Source organism: Anguilla rostrata, chromosome 1, assembly GCF_018555375.3.
Source record: "Anguilla rostrata isolate EN2019 chromosome 1, ASM1855537v3, whole genome shotgun sequence".
NCBI classification, from domain to species: Eukaryota; Metazoa; Chordata; class Actinopteri; order Anguilliformes; family Anguillidae; genus Anguilla; species Anguilla rostrata.
Window position 1 is genome coordinate 9,698,248 of NC_057933.1, and position 15,675 is coordinate 9,713,922.

Below are 15,675 nucleotides of genomic sequence, written 5' to 3' on the forward strand. Positions count from 1 at the left end.
CACCCAAACTCAGCAGAGTATACAACCCACAATCCCCTCTGCTTATTCCACCCCCTGGACCCCCCCTTTACAGCCAGATTCCACAGCCTATCAACCCCAACACTGCCAGCCCATAGTCAGCTCAACCATCCTCTTTTCCCTGGTGTCCACAACGTTCATTATTAGCATTTTATATATGTATCTTGTATCACTAGCGAAAGATAAGTGTTGTGAATTAGAGCTTTTTAAAAACACATTCCTGTTACTGACACAGATTTGTCAGTATCGGTTTTTATTTTGAAGTGCTGATGCAGAGCCGCGGGCCCGTTTTAAAATGATGCCTGAAATTGCTTCCAGCGCGTTTGCTAATTTGCTAAAAGGATTTCAGATTGTGAAATATCGCATATGTCAGGAATAAAAACGGCGCGTTTGTAGAATCCCCCTGGGATTTCGGTGGCGTGATGGTTTTTCCAGTCCGCGCGTTTTATTGCACAACAGAACAGTTTGTTCGACGGGGAAGTGCTTTGATAGCTGTAGCTCATAACCCGCCTTGCCAAAGCGGAGAGTTACAAAAGAAAAGAAAAGGAAATGCTGCCCAGCGGGATTTTGGCGGTTAAATGAGATCAGCAGGTAGCGCGTCTGAAATGGGCCCTTTTTTTTCCCCCTTTCGGCTGCGATAAAAATACCTCCGCTCACCTGAGACCTCTCTCTGGATCGCGTTCAGCAAAGATCCGGGGCCTTTCATTGTTCTGCGTGCAGTGAGTCAGTGTGTGTCTGTGTGTCTGTGTGTCTGTGTGTCTGTTGTGTGTTGTGTGTTGTGTGTTGTGTGTTGTGTGTTGTGTGTTGTGTGTTGTGTGGTGTGTGTGTGTGTGTGTGTGTGTGTGTGTGTGTGTGTGTGTGTGTGTGTGTGTGTGTGTGTGTTGTGTGTGTGTGTGTGTGTGTGTGTGTGTGTGTGTGTGTGTGTTGTGTGTGTGTGTGGTGTGTGGTGTGTGTGTTGTGTGTTGTGTGTGTGTGTTGTGTGTTGTGTGTTGTGTGTGTGCGTGCGTGCGCATGCCTGTGCCTGTGCCTGTGCCTGTGCCTGTGTGTGTGTGTGTGTGTGTGTGTGGTGTTAACCTTTATTTGCGTCTCCCCCTCAGATAATGAGCACATTTACATGGAGCTGAGCCAGAAGCTGTCCAAGTACTGCCCTAAGGAGTGGAAGAGGGAGGCCAGCAAAGTGAGTCACACTCTCTGACATTTCCTCCTTTTACGCCTAAATTAACGCACACGGGGCCCGTATTCGTTAAGGGGCCTCCCCTTCTCGGGGCACTGGTCTAGGATCAGTTGTCCGTTTTAGCTCACACTGGATAAGGTTAGGATGCGGGTCTTGTAAACCTGACCCCAGGTCAGCGTTCCTCGATCTGAGATGCTTTGTGAGTACTTGGCTCCAATCCCCACGTAACCCGTAAAACAGGCTTAATCGTGTCGGTTGTGTAAACCTAGTTCAGCGTTCGGGACATGCAGGGATTATAATTTGCAACATGCAAATTATAATTTTTTTTTTCCTCAACAGGGAATTGACCAGTTTGGTCCACCGATGATCATTCATTTCAGGGCTCAATATTACGTGGAGAACGGGAGGTTAATAAGGTAAAGGCATTTGCGCTTGCTGTACGCCCTCAGTTAAAGCCAAGCTGTTAACATGAGCTCCAGAACACACACCTTAAGATCTCAAATGCAGATAAAGAGCGTACGTTGCCGTGGAATCAGGAAATGAAATGTGATCGAAGTGAAACGAATGGCGCTGTTCTCTTGCAGTGACCGGGCAGCCAGGTACTATTACTACTGGCACCTGAGGAAGCAGGTGCTGCTGTCCCAGTGCGTCCAGCGGGAGGAGGCCTACTTCCTGTTGGCGGCCTTTGCCCTGCAGGCCGACCTGGGGAACTTCAAGCGCAATAAGCACTTTGGGAAATACTTCGAGCCGGAGGCCTACTTCCCACCCTGGGTGAGTACGCTGACCGAGCTTCGCGGTTATGTGCTGGTGCCTGAGGTTGACCGCTCCGGATTATTAACGCAGTCTGTGCTGTGCTCTGTGCTGTGTCGGTCTGTGTAGTTTTTCTCTGTGCTGTGTTATGTGCTGTGTTTCTCTTTGCTGTGTTCCTCTATGTAGTGTTTCTTCATGATGTTTTGTTATGTGCTGTGTTGCTCTCTGCTGAGATGTTCTATGTTGTGTTGTTCTGTGCTGTGTAGCTCTGTGTTGTGTTTCTCTGTGCTGTTATGTGCTGTGTTGCTCTCTGCTGAGTTGCTGTGTGCAGTGTTGCTCTGTATTGTGTTTCTCTGTGCTGTTATGTGCTGTGTTGCACTCTGCTGAGTTGCTGTGTGCAGTGTTGCCTTGTGTTTTGTGTCGATCTCAGGCCCCCTGGCTTCTCTGCACTCTTGCTATGAGTATTCTGATTGTCATTCCTGAATTTGCATATAACATGGCACTCAGCACTTCTCCATAAAACAGCGTGCATTTTAATACATTTGACTATCAATTTGTCCTCATAATGTCCCAGAGTTTAGGTCTTGTGGGGCGGCAGTGTAGTATAAAGGAGTAAGGAGTTGGTCTTGTAATCTAAAGGTCATAGGTTCGATTCCCCGGTAGGACACTGCCGTTGCACCCTTGAGCAAGGTACTTAACCTGCATTGCTTCAGTATATATTCAGCTGTACAATGTAAATGCTATGTGAAAAGTTGTGTAAGTTGCTTTGGATAAGAGCGTCTGCTAAATGCCTGTAATGTAATGTAATGTAATGTAATGGCTAAGGCCGTAAATTTGGCTACAGTACTTAAGCTAAGGCAACACACAAGTGGCAGCCGTACGTATAAATGGAATGTGATCGAAATGGAATGAGGCTGAAGTCCGTTGAGTCTGAGGACGGGCTGATCCCTTCAGGCTCGGCTGCTGTAGTTTAAAGCCTCCGTGTGTAATTAAGCCAGAAATCCCCAGGTTTAAGTCCCAAGTCCCCGGCGCAGAAACCGCTAGCGCTCGCGTTAGCCTCCACTTTCCCCCGCCGTTTTCGGACGCGCGCGATCGCGACCTCGCGGCTCTCCCGCCCGCGTTAATCACCGCAGGCGAGCGCCTGGAGACGCCCTCTCTCTCGTTAGAGCGGGCGGAGCTCGGGGGGGGGGGACTGGGGCGCTCGTCGTTATTTTAGGCGCTGGAAGTGACGCGCGCGCGGGCTTCCGTCCCGGGGAATCGCTGGAGCGCGAGCCGCTGTTTCTGATCTCACAGCACCCCTCCCTAAACCCCCCCCCCCCCCCCGCCTCCTTTCTGCCCTGCCCCACCCATCTGATTGCACCCTCTTCCTGTGTTTAGCCCCCATCAACCCCTTTGAAGAGGGAGGCAGGAAATGGTTGGGCAATGAGCCTGTCTCTGCGCGTCATCGGGGGTTTTTAAAAAAAATTTTTCGGACGCTCGCGCGCGGTTATTCACCCGCTGGCTGCCGTGTCCAGGCCTGGTCCCGACCGCCTCAGTCAGGGGAGCGTCTGTCTCATTTGGCAGGGTGCCGGATTAACCCAACAGCCCTCCTCCCCCTTCCCTGCCTGCGGAGTATCGCTCGCTACTACCCAGCATCCTCTGGGCCAGTGGCTGCGTCTCCGGAGGACTTCAAAAGGCTTTTCTGCCCGCTGACCCGTATAGCTGACAAAATCACAGAATCACTGGCAATTTTCCCACCCAAACACTTTTTACTGGACGAGTTTCAGCCTATTATGGACCTCTGTTTAGACTGGTTATCTCTGCCATATCTGTGAGTTCCTCTCACACGTTAGACAAAAGAGTGGAGTGCGTGTACGTACATGTGTGGGCGGGTGTGTTTGTGTGTGTACATCTCTGTTTATGTGGGCTTGTTTGTGCCTGTGTGAGTGTTTGTTTGTGTCTGTTTCTTTGTCCGTGTACTTGTGTATGTGTATGTGTGTTTGTCTGTGTCTGTGTGTGTGTGCATGTGTTTGTGTGTGAGTGTGTGTGTGTGTGTGTGTTTGCCTGTGTGTGTGCGTGTGTCTGTGTGTGTTTGTGTGTGCACGTGCATGTGTGCGGGCTTGTGCCGTCCTATGAGTATGCTGTCAATGCCCTAACCCGTCTGTGGTATTGGTTTCCCAGGTGATTGCAAAGAGGGGGCGGGACTACATCCTGAGGCACATCCCCAACATGCACAAGGACCAGTTTGCCCTCACCGCCTCCGAGGCCCACCTCAAGTACATCAAGGAGTCTGCCCAGCTGGATGATGTCACCGTCCACTACTACAGACTCTACAAGGTGAGGGGCGGGGGACCCAAAAAAACCGCAATGGATGAGATGCGCTCGCTTTATGATTTATTATATTTTTGGCAGACCCAGATATGAGCCCTCGGGCAGTCTCTTCACCTTGAAAGTAGGTCTGCGGCACGCACAGGGGCTCATAAATATTCTGGCCACAAAATACCCTCTTGGGGTAAAGGAATAAAATAATAAACAGTAAAAGGTACTTATATGATGTGAGCACCTCCACCTGGTGGGTGGTTGGTGGTAGGGGTTAATTAGAGGAGGCAAACAAGAAAGAGAGGCAGTGGTGCGAGTTCACACTTCATCTAAGGCTGAACTGCACCATCGGTGCTGGAGGAAGACTTTATTTAGCCGCCCTAGTTTTTTTTTAGAGGGGATAATGCATCTCCTGAAGAGGGGTGTCTAAACTTGGCTGCTGCAGAAATTAAAGGCCTGTGTCGCTCACGGTGGTGATCCTTGTTCCTCTGCAGGACAAAAAGGAAGTCGATGCCTCGCTGACCCTGGGACTGACCCTGCGTGGCATTCAGATATTTCAGGTACGGGACGCCCCAAATTTGACTTTGCATCAACACTTTTGTCTGAGCGAACGATGGAGCTTGTGCAAGTGTTGGTATGTGTTTATGGATCTTGCACTGAGTGGAGCCCTGGGCTGGTTTTATGGGTGTGTTCTGTGAGTTTAACTGGATGAAATATGTTTTCAGAATGTGGGAACAGTGAGACAACTCCTGTATGATTTTCCCTGGACCAACGTGGGCAAGCTGGTTTTTGTGGTGAGTAGCAGCATCCCAGAATTCCCTGTGGTTCTGGGCCTCACAGTGCAGGCCTGCAAGGAATTAGATATGGATAGGATGCACTATGAGAGAGAGAGAGAAAGAGAGAAGGATAGAGAGAATGGGTGAGAGAATGAGGGAGAAACTTCTTTTTCCAAGTCTTCTTGGAAGCTTTAGAAGTTTCCGGACAATTGGAATGTGCTGTGGATGTTTATGAAGAGTCCTATTTTGTGCGGAGTTGTGGAAAGTTTGACGTTGTGGGCTCCTCAGCCGGCCTCTCTCTCTCTCTCCCTCTCTCTCTCTCTCTCTCTTGTCTCTCTCTCTCTCTCCCTCTCTCCTCTCATCTCCTCTCCCTCTCGGCCTCTCTCCCTCTCTCTCTCTCATCGCCCCTCTCTCTCTCTCTCTCTCTCTCGCCCTTCGGTCATTCTCTGCAGTTAATCAGTACTGAATGACAGAGCCCCTCGGCCAGCAAGTCATCCACAGAGAGGAAAACACGGCCAGCGCAGGGAGTGGCTCTCTCTTTCTCTCTCTCTCTCTCTCTCTCTCTCACAAACCCACCCAACGCCTCTCTCTCTCTCTCTCTCTCTCTCTCTGTCCCTCACAAACCCACCCAACGCCTCTCTCTCTCCCTGCTTCTCTGTGGATAAAAGGACGGATGAACCCCTTATGTACAGAGTACCACTCCTCTGTGTCAGACAGATTATCTGCTGCCCTTCTCATACACAGAAGCTCTGACTACTGAAGTGCGTCTGATATTGAAAACGGCCGTTGGTTTTGTAGAGGAAGAGAACTGCGGGAGTTCTCTTCATTCTGTTGATTTAGGTTATCGGAGTGAAAGGGCAACGGCTAAATTGAATTTAAATCAGCGAATCAGATGCGGTGGTAAACATGGACCCCTGTAGATGGGGAGCGCTTGTCTGTCGTTGAGACAGTCTGAGAGGAAGGCTCTCAGGGCTGCTGAGTGCATTATGGTCTGTCGAGCGGCTGATTCAGTCTGTTTATAATGGCAGGGGCGGGAGCTGGTTTTGGTTTTTTTTGGGTGAGGACGGCCCCCGGGGGCGGTCCCACCCGGGCCTGCGGAGAGCCCGGTAAACAGCAGATGCGTTTGGGGAGCTTTTTTTTAAGCAGGCAGGCTGAGGTAAGCCCTTCCACCGCTTCCCGCGCCTCCAGCTGCTTCCCAGCCGCGTGGGGCCCGCTCGCGGGAGGGGATGACCAAGGTTTTGGGCCTCGGTCGCTATGCCGGGTGCGGTCCGGTCCGTGGGTGGGGTCGCTCGTCCTAATTGGGCGCGGTTGTTCTGAGACTGAAAGTGCTGTGCGGGCGGGCGGGCGGGTGGGACGGGTGGGGTCCTGAGGTTAAACACGGCCTCTCTGACGAAGTTGGGGTTTTTTTTCGGTGTGGATGTGTGGCCCCGCTCCACTGCTCTCTGGGAGGCTGGGAAAGGACGGTTGGAAAGGCTTTACTGGCAGAGGGGATCCAGCCAAAGCCCCAAGCAGCAGTACATGCAGCGGCTCATAGCCAGTAATGGACACCCTCTTATGAGGAGACGGAATATTTCCGTTATCGGTGGCCAGTTGGACATTATTCTTCAGCCCTGCTGTGTGGCCCGCACGTGGGCTCTGTGTGTGGTCAGAGAGGAGCCAGTCCACTGGGGCCGATTCATCCTCAAAGCCACAGTGTGGGGTAATGATCACATCGCTGGACCTCGGCCCTCACGCCCCTGAGCTCGACATAGCTCTGCAGTAAACATCCAGCTGTGTGGATGGATCGCAGGCGGAAACGCGGTCTTTGTAAACTGACCCCGGATCAGGTCGTCCCGCGGCAAGCGAACGGTAACGGTGTGGCGATATGTTTCCCGAGGCAGGCTGGGATGGAAACCCTTGGGGCTCCCTCTTCCTTCGCTGTCTGTCTGTTCGTCTCTGCCCGAAGTCAAAAATCCCACACTGCCAGATTTCAGCATTACCGTAATTCCACTTAGCATTAACTGGGTTTAGCAGCTGTGGTTCTGCGTCCTCGCGAGCCGCTGTCGTCTGTTCTGCACTGACGCACGTCACTGTAGAGAGCAGGTGCCTCAGTAGTCGGGGACGAGGGGGTCTGTGGGCTGGCACTGTGTAACTGCGGGGCCCCAGGGCCGAATCTGGCAGTCTGGGGGCCAAATGGAGTTCACCGTGCACGTGCCCTTTGGCTGTCTGCCCAAAAAGTTCAAACGCATCATAAAGGCTGTCTGTTGTCCAAGTCTATGTCTGCTCAGTGTAAGCATAACATGAATTGCCCCCAGTGACAGTGTAATAAGAAAGGAGACTACATCCACGGTCATTGCTTAACACACATGTAAATATACCTCAATTATGCATTGCTGTTTAAAGACAGATAATAGAATAGAAGTAGTTGCAGAGCTCTCAGATATGTGTGTGGTTTACTACAGGTGGTAGAAAAAAGATTAAAACCTTAAAACATATACACAGAAAAAGTAGTGTCATCCCTTTTAAAGAGGATGGTAAGTTTCTCTCTTAGCAGTGTGTTGAGTGGAGCCTGACCTCAATCGCGTGAACCTTAGTTAGCGCCTCTCTCTCTGTGCTGACACAAAAATAAGCTTTTTTGGCTCCCTTTTGGTTGACCTCCAAGATCCTGACAACACCACTTTAGGGATGAAAGGGAGTATTAACCGAAAATGAGATTCCATTGGCAAAAAGTGCCGCCCAGCGCGTTTATGCAAGGTTGCGTCTTTAAAACTGCACATCCTCGCAGAACGTTGTATTGAACCGAAGTAAAATATGGCACTGTAGGGTAATCCTGTTTTCTGCCTGTCAACGAGAGTTTTTCTCCAGCACTTTTCCCCACTATTTATGGGCTGGTACAATGCTAAAACTTCTTTTTGTTGTTTTGGTTTAATTTTGACAGCTACTTCTAACATGTCTCGACTGTTCTTTCCCCCTGAACAAACTAGAAAACTATATTGCGTGTGCTGTCTCTGTCTGTTGTTTTTTTCTCTCCTGTGAATTGTGAAGATCAAGCACATACATCTTTACTCGCACTGTGCCATAAATTTCCCATAAAACATTTCACCATGACACTTTTACTGCCGTGGCAAATATCTCTTCATTTTACAGACGGTGCTAGAATGCTAACAGAGGGAACGGCCATTTTACAAATACAGAAACACGTGCTCGCTCAGCTTGGCTGTCAGTCGCCCATTGGCTGCTTCCTATACGTGATCACTGGCAGGAGCATTATGCATACGCAGAAGGCCGCACTACTAAAATCCTGAACACAGACCTGTATTCAATTACAGAAAACACTGAAACAGCGATTTGGACCAAACCAAACCGCTCCATCCTGTAATGAAATCTTTTAAGTATTCCCAGCGTTTGACGCCCTCCTCCTCATCCTCTTCCTCTTCTTCCTCCTCCAGGGGAAGAAGTTTGAGATCCTTCCGGATGGGCTGCCGTCGGCCCGGAAGCTGATCTACTACACGGGCTGCCCGACCCGGTCCAGACACCTGCTCCAGCTGCTAAGCAACAGCCACCGCCTCTACATGAACCTGCAGCCCCTGCTGAAGCAGGTCCGCAGGCTGGAGGAGAACGAAGGTACCCTCAGCCCGCCTGTCACTCGGACAGACGGCCTGTCTGTCTGCTAGACTGCCACCCGTCTAATGTCTGTGGGTCACAGTCAGTTCCTGTCAGTGTAATGACACTGCTGAAGTATCTCTGTTTTCCAAAGAGCGCGTGTACTGCTAAGCTGAAAAAATCGAGGAGCGCTCTGGTGCATCCAAATTATTTTTTCCAGTTGGCACACGTCAATTCTCAGGAGCAAATACTCCTAAAATGCAAGCAGAGCCCTGTTGAAGTATGTGTGCGGAACAGGCAAACTCAACTGACGGAGGTTAGATTGATAGATACTTTTTTGCCCCCCTCAAGAAATAACCTGTCTATGGGCTGGGCTTGCCACTGAAGTCTTGAAGTCTGTTTTTCTAGGGTAAAGTTCAATGTTAATACTGTGCAGATATAACAGGTATGTGCTCTGTAAAGTCAGAGTAGAATAGTGGAGTGAACATCTCTTTGTTTTACACCCCCTTCCCCCCCCAGAGAAGAAGCAGTATCGGGAGTCGTACATCAGCGACGCCCTGGATCTGGACATGGACCAGCTGGACAAGCGGTCCCGGGCCAGCGGGAGCAGCATGGGGAGCGTGTCGCGCCACAAGCGCCGCCTGTCCCGCCACTCCATGGCCAGCCAGGGCAGCTCGCACACGTCGGGCATCGAGGCGGACAGCTTCCGCACGGCGGGCCAGGCCCCCCACCGCCCGCTGCGCACCTGCAGCAGCTCCACCACCAGCCACGGCAGCTCGCACACCTCCGGCGTGGAGAGCGGCGGCAAGGACCGCATCCTGGACGACGACGGTGAGCCGCCCTGCCGCGTGTGACGCCTCCGCTATCCCACAATGCACCTCCACTATCCCACAGTGCACCTCCACCATCCCACAATGCACCTCCACTATCCCTACAAGGCACCTGTTCGCCCATTCAAACGCCGGCCTGGGCGCTTCTGTGCGCTGCCTGAAACTATCAAATCAAATCATCAAATCAGTTTCATTGGTCTAGCGCTTTTTACCGACGACTGTCACTAAGACGCTTTACAGAGAAACTGAAGGTAAAAACAGCTCCCCGGTGGGAAGCAAAAAACACTTAAATGAGGGTGCGAAAAAACTCCCTGTTGGGGAAGAAATTTTGGGAGCAGCCCGACTATAGAGGGGGAGTTCATGCTCCATTGGCTGGCCTGGCGTAAAGTAGCAGTAGAATGGACGGCATCAGAAATATAATATGGGATCTATCTCAGCACATAATCAACTGTTTATCTACTGAAATCTGTTCTTTATGGGAATTGTTCAAGACAACATAAGCTTCACTGATCGAGTGGCTCTGTATTAACGTGTTGCTGTATGCAGGTGGATGGTATGCTAGCATGTGACATCTCTGTCAGTCCAGCAGTCCACTTTCTCATGTATTTCACAGTCGTTGCCTTAGTGGAGTCTTAATGTTCTGCCTCTCCGTTGTCACAGAGATTGAGATGCTGGTCGATGACCCCAAGGATTACGAGGAGCTCCACGAGCTCGCGCTGGAGCTCAGTCAAGACCTGTGCATTCACATCACTGAGGACATGCTGACGTCCGGACAGACAAACGGCTACTCGGGTGTGTAATCGGATTCTGTGGTTGACGACAGAATAATACTGTAGGAAGTGGGTGGGCAGAACTTTTCTTTTCCAAAGAAGGGTTGTGCTCTTGCCTGTGGCCCATATCAGGCTGGTGATTGGTTTAGCCTATGTCTGGATGCTGATTGGTCAGCCACTGACAGTGTGCCTTTCCTGTTTGCCGCAGGGCTCATTGTGAAGGACGTCAGCTCTTCTACATCCAGCTCCTCAGAGACCGTGGTGAAGATGCATGGCCAGAGCATCGAGTCTCTCCCTCAGGTGAGTCTGGCAGGGCGCTATATCAGTCAGGTGTGTCCTCTGTAGGCCAACTCTTACCAACAGCAGTCAGTTTCAAATCTGATTTTCCCTCTTATTTCTGGTATCCTGTTAAAAAATGGAAGCACAACAAATACAGACAATTAGCAAGCACTCTTATCCAGAGCGAACTTACATAACATTTGCATTTACCTACAGTGCCCTCCATAATCTTTGAGACAGAGGCATGTTTTTTTTTGATTTGGCTCTGTACTCCACAATTTTAGATTTGCAATAAAACAGTTCATATTTGGTTAAAATGCAGATACTGTGCATATTAAAGGGTATTTATATGCATCTGTACATTTTGGTTTCACCCTATACCTTATATATAGCCCCCCATTTACCCATTTATACAGCTGGATATGTTATACAGGGTTACGTACCTTGCTCAAGGGTACAACAGCAGTGTCTTACCCTGCAACCCTTTGGCTGCAAGGCCAGTTCCCTAACCCTTTTACTACACCCCCCTCACTCTTTCGCTATTCCCTCCATTCCCTCCGACTGCGTTTCCTGACTCGTGACGTATTTCCCCGGCAGACGGCGGGAAGCAGGAAGCCGCAGACGTCCGCCGACCGGCACAGCCAGTCCCTGGACGACGTGCGGCTGTACCACAAGGGCTGCCTGCAGTGGGCGGAGCTGTGCCAGGACACGGCGCAGAGCTACACCTTCGGCTGCGCGCGCGAGCTGAGCGACGCCGGCTGCCAGGGCCTGGCGGAGCAGTGCGCCGCCATTCGCGAGAACCCCGCCTTCCCCATCAAGAGGACCAGCAAGTACTTCTCCCTGGACCTCACCACCGACGAGGTCCCCGAGTTCGTGGTGTGACGGCGGCGACGACACACCCCCCCCTCTCCAGACCTGACAGGGCCTGGTGTTGTTGTGCTGAGGGGGGTGGGGAGGTGTTCCAAAGAGCCGGGCTCCGCGAAACCCTCCCAACGGCCTGCTGGGAAGACCGGCGCGTGCTGCGTGTATAGAGACTAGAGGCTCGGCGCGGGTCGTGGTTATCTGTTACAGCGTGGGTCTGCCTGGAGTCTGCGGCAGCCTGGCGGCCAGCGGGAGAGAGAGAGGGAGGGAGGGAACCGTGGGGAACCTTAAAATGGATGCAGATGAATTCCGCAGATGTGCTAAAAGGCACGCTCCCACACCCATTGTGATTTCACTTGTGCCGTTTCCATGGGGACGGATTTTTGAGTCTCCGCCGTGGCGCTGGGCGTAAATGGAATTTAAAAGGGAACCGAGGGGACGGTCGAGGAACTGGATTCTGTTAACACTCTGTGTGTTTTTTTATTTTTACTTATATTTTTTTAACAAAGAAAGCGCTTGACTGAATCCCCCGTGGGGCGGAGCACGCCCTTCCGTAGCCGCACGCGAAGGGGGAGCGGCTTTACGGAGGGAGGGGCTCCACACGCTGAGGTCACGGCGATGCCGGGGGGGGGGCCCAGGCAGCTGAAGACGCGGTGTGTTCTGCCCGACCCCCCCCCAGCGCTGGGTCTGTTCAGCCTGTCCTGAGGTCGCTGCGAACCCTGGCGCTGACCCCCCGGAGGTCAGGCCGCCCGTCCGCCGGGCCCCTGAGGGCGGTTCTGACCCGAGACCCCGCCTCCGTTTCGCCGTTCGCTTCTGTCAGCCGTCTTTTCCCGCCGTGCTGCGCCTCGGCCTTCAGCGCCGCTCTCCTTAAAGCGAAGACCCGCCCGCGCGTTCCCCCCCCCCCGTTCCCCGCGCGGGGCCCCCCAATCACAGGCCACCTCAGAGCGCCGAGGAGCCCAAAAACGCCAAACGCAAACCAAAGATAAGCCTCACAGGAGCCACGCGCCCGCGCAGCTCGGCACGGGCACCGCAGCGCCACGCGCGAGCTGGACCGAGCGTGACCTCACCGCCGGGCTGACGTGGGCAACCCGTGGAACGCCACGGTTTAAAACGCACAGTTCCATTCAAACGCCACAAGGGGTCACCGGCGCGCTGTTCGGAATGTCCGGCTCAAGGGTTGGTGACTGAAAAGGACCACGCGCTCTGTCTTCCCTCTCTCGCCGTGTAATCCTTGTGTGTGACCCCGTGCCGCCATTTTGTTTGCCAGGAAGTGCATCGTGCCAATTTCCTCTACATGGAACGGTTTCCTCTTAAGAAAAAAACTGCCATAAAAGCCTTATGTGCCTTTTTAGCTCTATGCAGATCCTCGAATCGTAAATTTGCCTCGACAATCGCAGCGCGGGCAGAGTAGGTCTCACCCAGAGAAGCCGCAGCACGAGGGACACGAAACGCATCCGTGCTACGAGCTGCCCTGCGCTGTGGCGTTTCTTTATCCGTAGTCATGGCGATCACGTGTCATTTTATGTGTTGAGTCTCCCATTCCCGTTCCTTCTCGCCACAGCATTTGGACTTGGAAGAGCAGAGAGAGGCAGGAGAAATGATGTCACCGTTGGTTGGGAAGGCCTCGATTGGATCTTTGCTGTTTAACTGCCGTTTCATGGCAGTGGAATGCGGTTGGGCAGAGCCCACGGCGTTCTCCAGCTCTGCTACAGCGCCCGTCTCCAGCGGGTTTTCAGTGAGCGAGCTCTAGCCCCGGAGCGCTATGTGCTCAAACACGCCTCTCCATACCGGCTCGCTCCCGACAGCCTGGAACAAGCCTGTCGCTATCGCCGTGACGACGAGACTGATGTCGAAGCCATTTTTTTTATAAGCGGAGAAAATCTACTCTGTCAGTTTTTCTGTGCTGCGCAATTCACGAAACATTTTTGTTTTATTTTTTATTTTTGTCGTTATTATAATTGTTGTTATTATTATTATTATTATTATTATTACAACTGGAAATTATTTCTACAGATTTTTTTGTTGTTGTTCTTTTCTTTTTTAATTAATATAACTTTGAACTAGTATTTTTATATGAACCATTTTAGAGAACAAATCAGTTATATATGGTGAGCATATATTCTTTGTTGTGTGCAGTCCGTGTTGGTCAGTATTATGGATGAGGTCGGCGACAGTATTAAGTTTTGTCCTTGTCAGACTCGCTCACGGCTCTTGTTTTGGTGTTCTCAGTATCTACTCCTCTACCGAACGTTTTACCTTTACCAGATTCATTCTCCATCTTCCTTTTGAGGGGAATTACCAGAGGAAAAATCCCACTGTAGCTATTGAAAATCTGCACAGCTGTTAATATTTGGAAAATGCTGAGTGTTGTGAAAGACGGTACTTTCTGGCTGAGGGAGATCCTTTGCTGCTCTCCGGCATGCACGTTCACCTTATAGACCCGACAAATCAAGCACAGATCTCCCTCTCCAGTACTCAGCAGAAGTACAGTCTGAGCCAGTAAAATTCCCCACAACAGCCTGAAAGCAAAATCTACTCCTGTTTTTTTTTTTTTTACCCTGTATTCCAATAAAACAACATTCTGAGTTACATTTTCACTTTTCAGTTAATGAGAGTAGATCATGGACAGGACCCAGGAATGCAGTTTTGGGTGACTGAGAAGCCACACCCCATTTATAAGGCAGTACATTATGCGCTGTAGGGATGCCAGTTCCATTTTTTTTTTTTAAATGAAAAAAAGCAAACAACATATGCTAGACAAAGTGTTCCAGCCTTGCCCACTAGCTTACGCCTGAAGTAAAATAAATCAACAAATGCTGGAACGAGGAAGTGGGTATTTGATTGTCCAGCTGAGGGTCTGTGGAGGCGGGTCTGGACGGAAAATAAAGGCTGCATTCTTTCACATCGTTTGCATTGAGATTGGACTGCAGACGGGATTCTCCCTCCACACCAGTCTGCAGCCAAGCTGGGACAGCTCTGCCACAGACCTCTCCTGTACCTCCTGAGCACAGACTAGATCATCCTGATGAAGTGGTGGCGAAGGAGACAGACTGCCCTCGTTTATTCAATAAATTAAAACGAACAAACAAGCAAACAAGCAAACAAGCAAGCAAACGGCCTCCTTGGGCCTCTTAGCCAATGAGCACAGTGCATAGAAATAAGTAGGGTATATATTCCAGTAAGGGAGGCATTATGTTGCCTCTGTGTGTTCATGAATTTTTTTTCCACCACTACATGGATATCAGAGAAGAAAGGAAACATTTTTGCTCACACATTGGTGTGAAACTGTCTTTGATGGTTGTACTGTTGAGTTATTGGTATGTTACCATGATATTATACCAGTTTGTGCATTGCCATGAATTACTTCAGTCTGTTTCATATTATTTGTTTCTTTCCTTTTTGTGACTTATATACATTGTTATACTTATGAATTAGCAGCATCTGTGTACCTGCTCAAAGCACCGATAGTCCTTTCTGTGAAAGGATCTCACATCATTCTGCAAGAACCTTCAAACTGAAATATTGTGAACCCCCTGTAGTGAAATGCTTTTGTAAAAATGAAGTCCAGTGTGTGCCTTTCAGGTACGTGTTTTCAGAAATAGACAATAAAAAGGTACATTTATTTGCCAAAGCCAAACATTTGAGTCCGTTATTGAATTCACAATAATATTCATGTGGATGCACATTTAAAATTTGTGACATTTATTTTTAAATGTTGGTGCGTAAATGGTTTTCTAAGTTATTGTATGCTTGACTGTATGCAAACACATCACTACTAACTTCCAGAAATGGCAATATCACAAAGACGATATTCAGACGGTGGAGTAACAGCCCAGGTAAACTTCATTACGGAACGACACTGACACCTGCTGACATTATGCGTGTTCCGCATCGGTGGCCGATGTGGAGACCCTGCCCTCTGCTGGACAAAAAGGATAATACATAGCCTTTGTGTTACTGTGCATTGAATTCCCAAGAGCAAGCGGTCATATGGTCCCATCTTGATCTCATCACACCATCTTCTTGGAATGCCAGTAAGAAAAACGCAAATAAATAATAAAAAATAATTTTATTGCAATGTGCTTTCAATTCCATGGTTTTTATTGCCTCTTGTAAACAGCCCACTAAAGCTTTAACTGTCCCTTTTCTCTCTCTCATACACACGTACACACACACACACACACACACACACACACGTGCAGACACACCGAGCACTTTAGTCCAGTGGGCTGATGCATCTCAGGGCTACACCCCGCGTAGTTCTGTTGTCCCGTAAGACACCAGTCTGGAACCTGAAGCTCCCATTTGCCGTCTGAACTGGTAGGAATGCAGCACCA

At 50.3% G+C, this 15,675-nt stretch overlaps 1 protein-coding gene across 1 annotated transcript in view; it reads left to right on the forward strand.

Annotated features, from left to right (window-relative positions):
* frmd6 (FERM domain containing 6) overlaps window positions 1-14,975 on the forward strand; it is a 34,414-nt gene extending 19,439 nt beyond the window's left edge. Inside the window, exons 4-14 of the mRNA XM_064321115.1 lie at window positions 1,116-1,195; window positions 1,532-1,608; window positions 1,777-1,963; window positions 4,103-4,258; window positions 4,735-4,800; window positions 4,966-5,034; window positions 8,445-8,619; window positions 9,118-9,429; window positions 10,089-10,220; window positions 10,407-10,498; window positions 11,075-14,975. Of these exons, the coding sequence (XP_064177185.1) occupies window positions 1,116-1,195; window positions 1,532-1,608; window positions 1,777-1,963; window positions 4,103-4,258; window positions 4,735-4,800; window positions 4,966-5,034; window positions 8,445-8,619; window positions 9,118-9,429; window positions 10,089-10,220; window positions 10,407-10,498; window positions 11,075-11,359 (1,631 nt within the window). The 3' untranslated portion in view covers window positions 11,360-14,975. The remainder of the gene's footprint in view (window positions 1-1,115; window positions 1,196-1,531; window positions 1,609-1,776; window positions 1,964-4,102; window positions 4,259-4,734; window positions 4,801-4,965; window positions 5,035-8,444; window positions 8,620-9,117; window positions 9,430-10,088; window positions 10,221-10,406; window positions 10,499-11,074) is intronic.
* The last annotated feature ends 700 nt before the right edge of the window (window positions 14,976-15,675 follow it).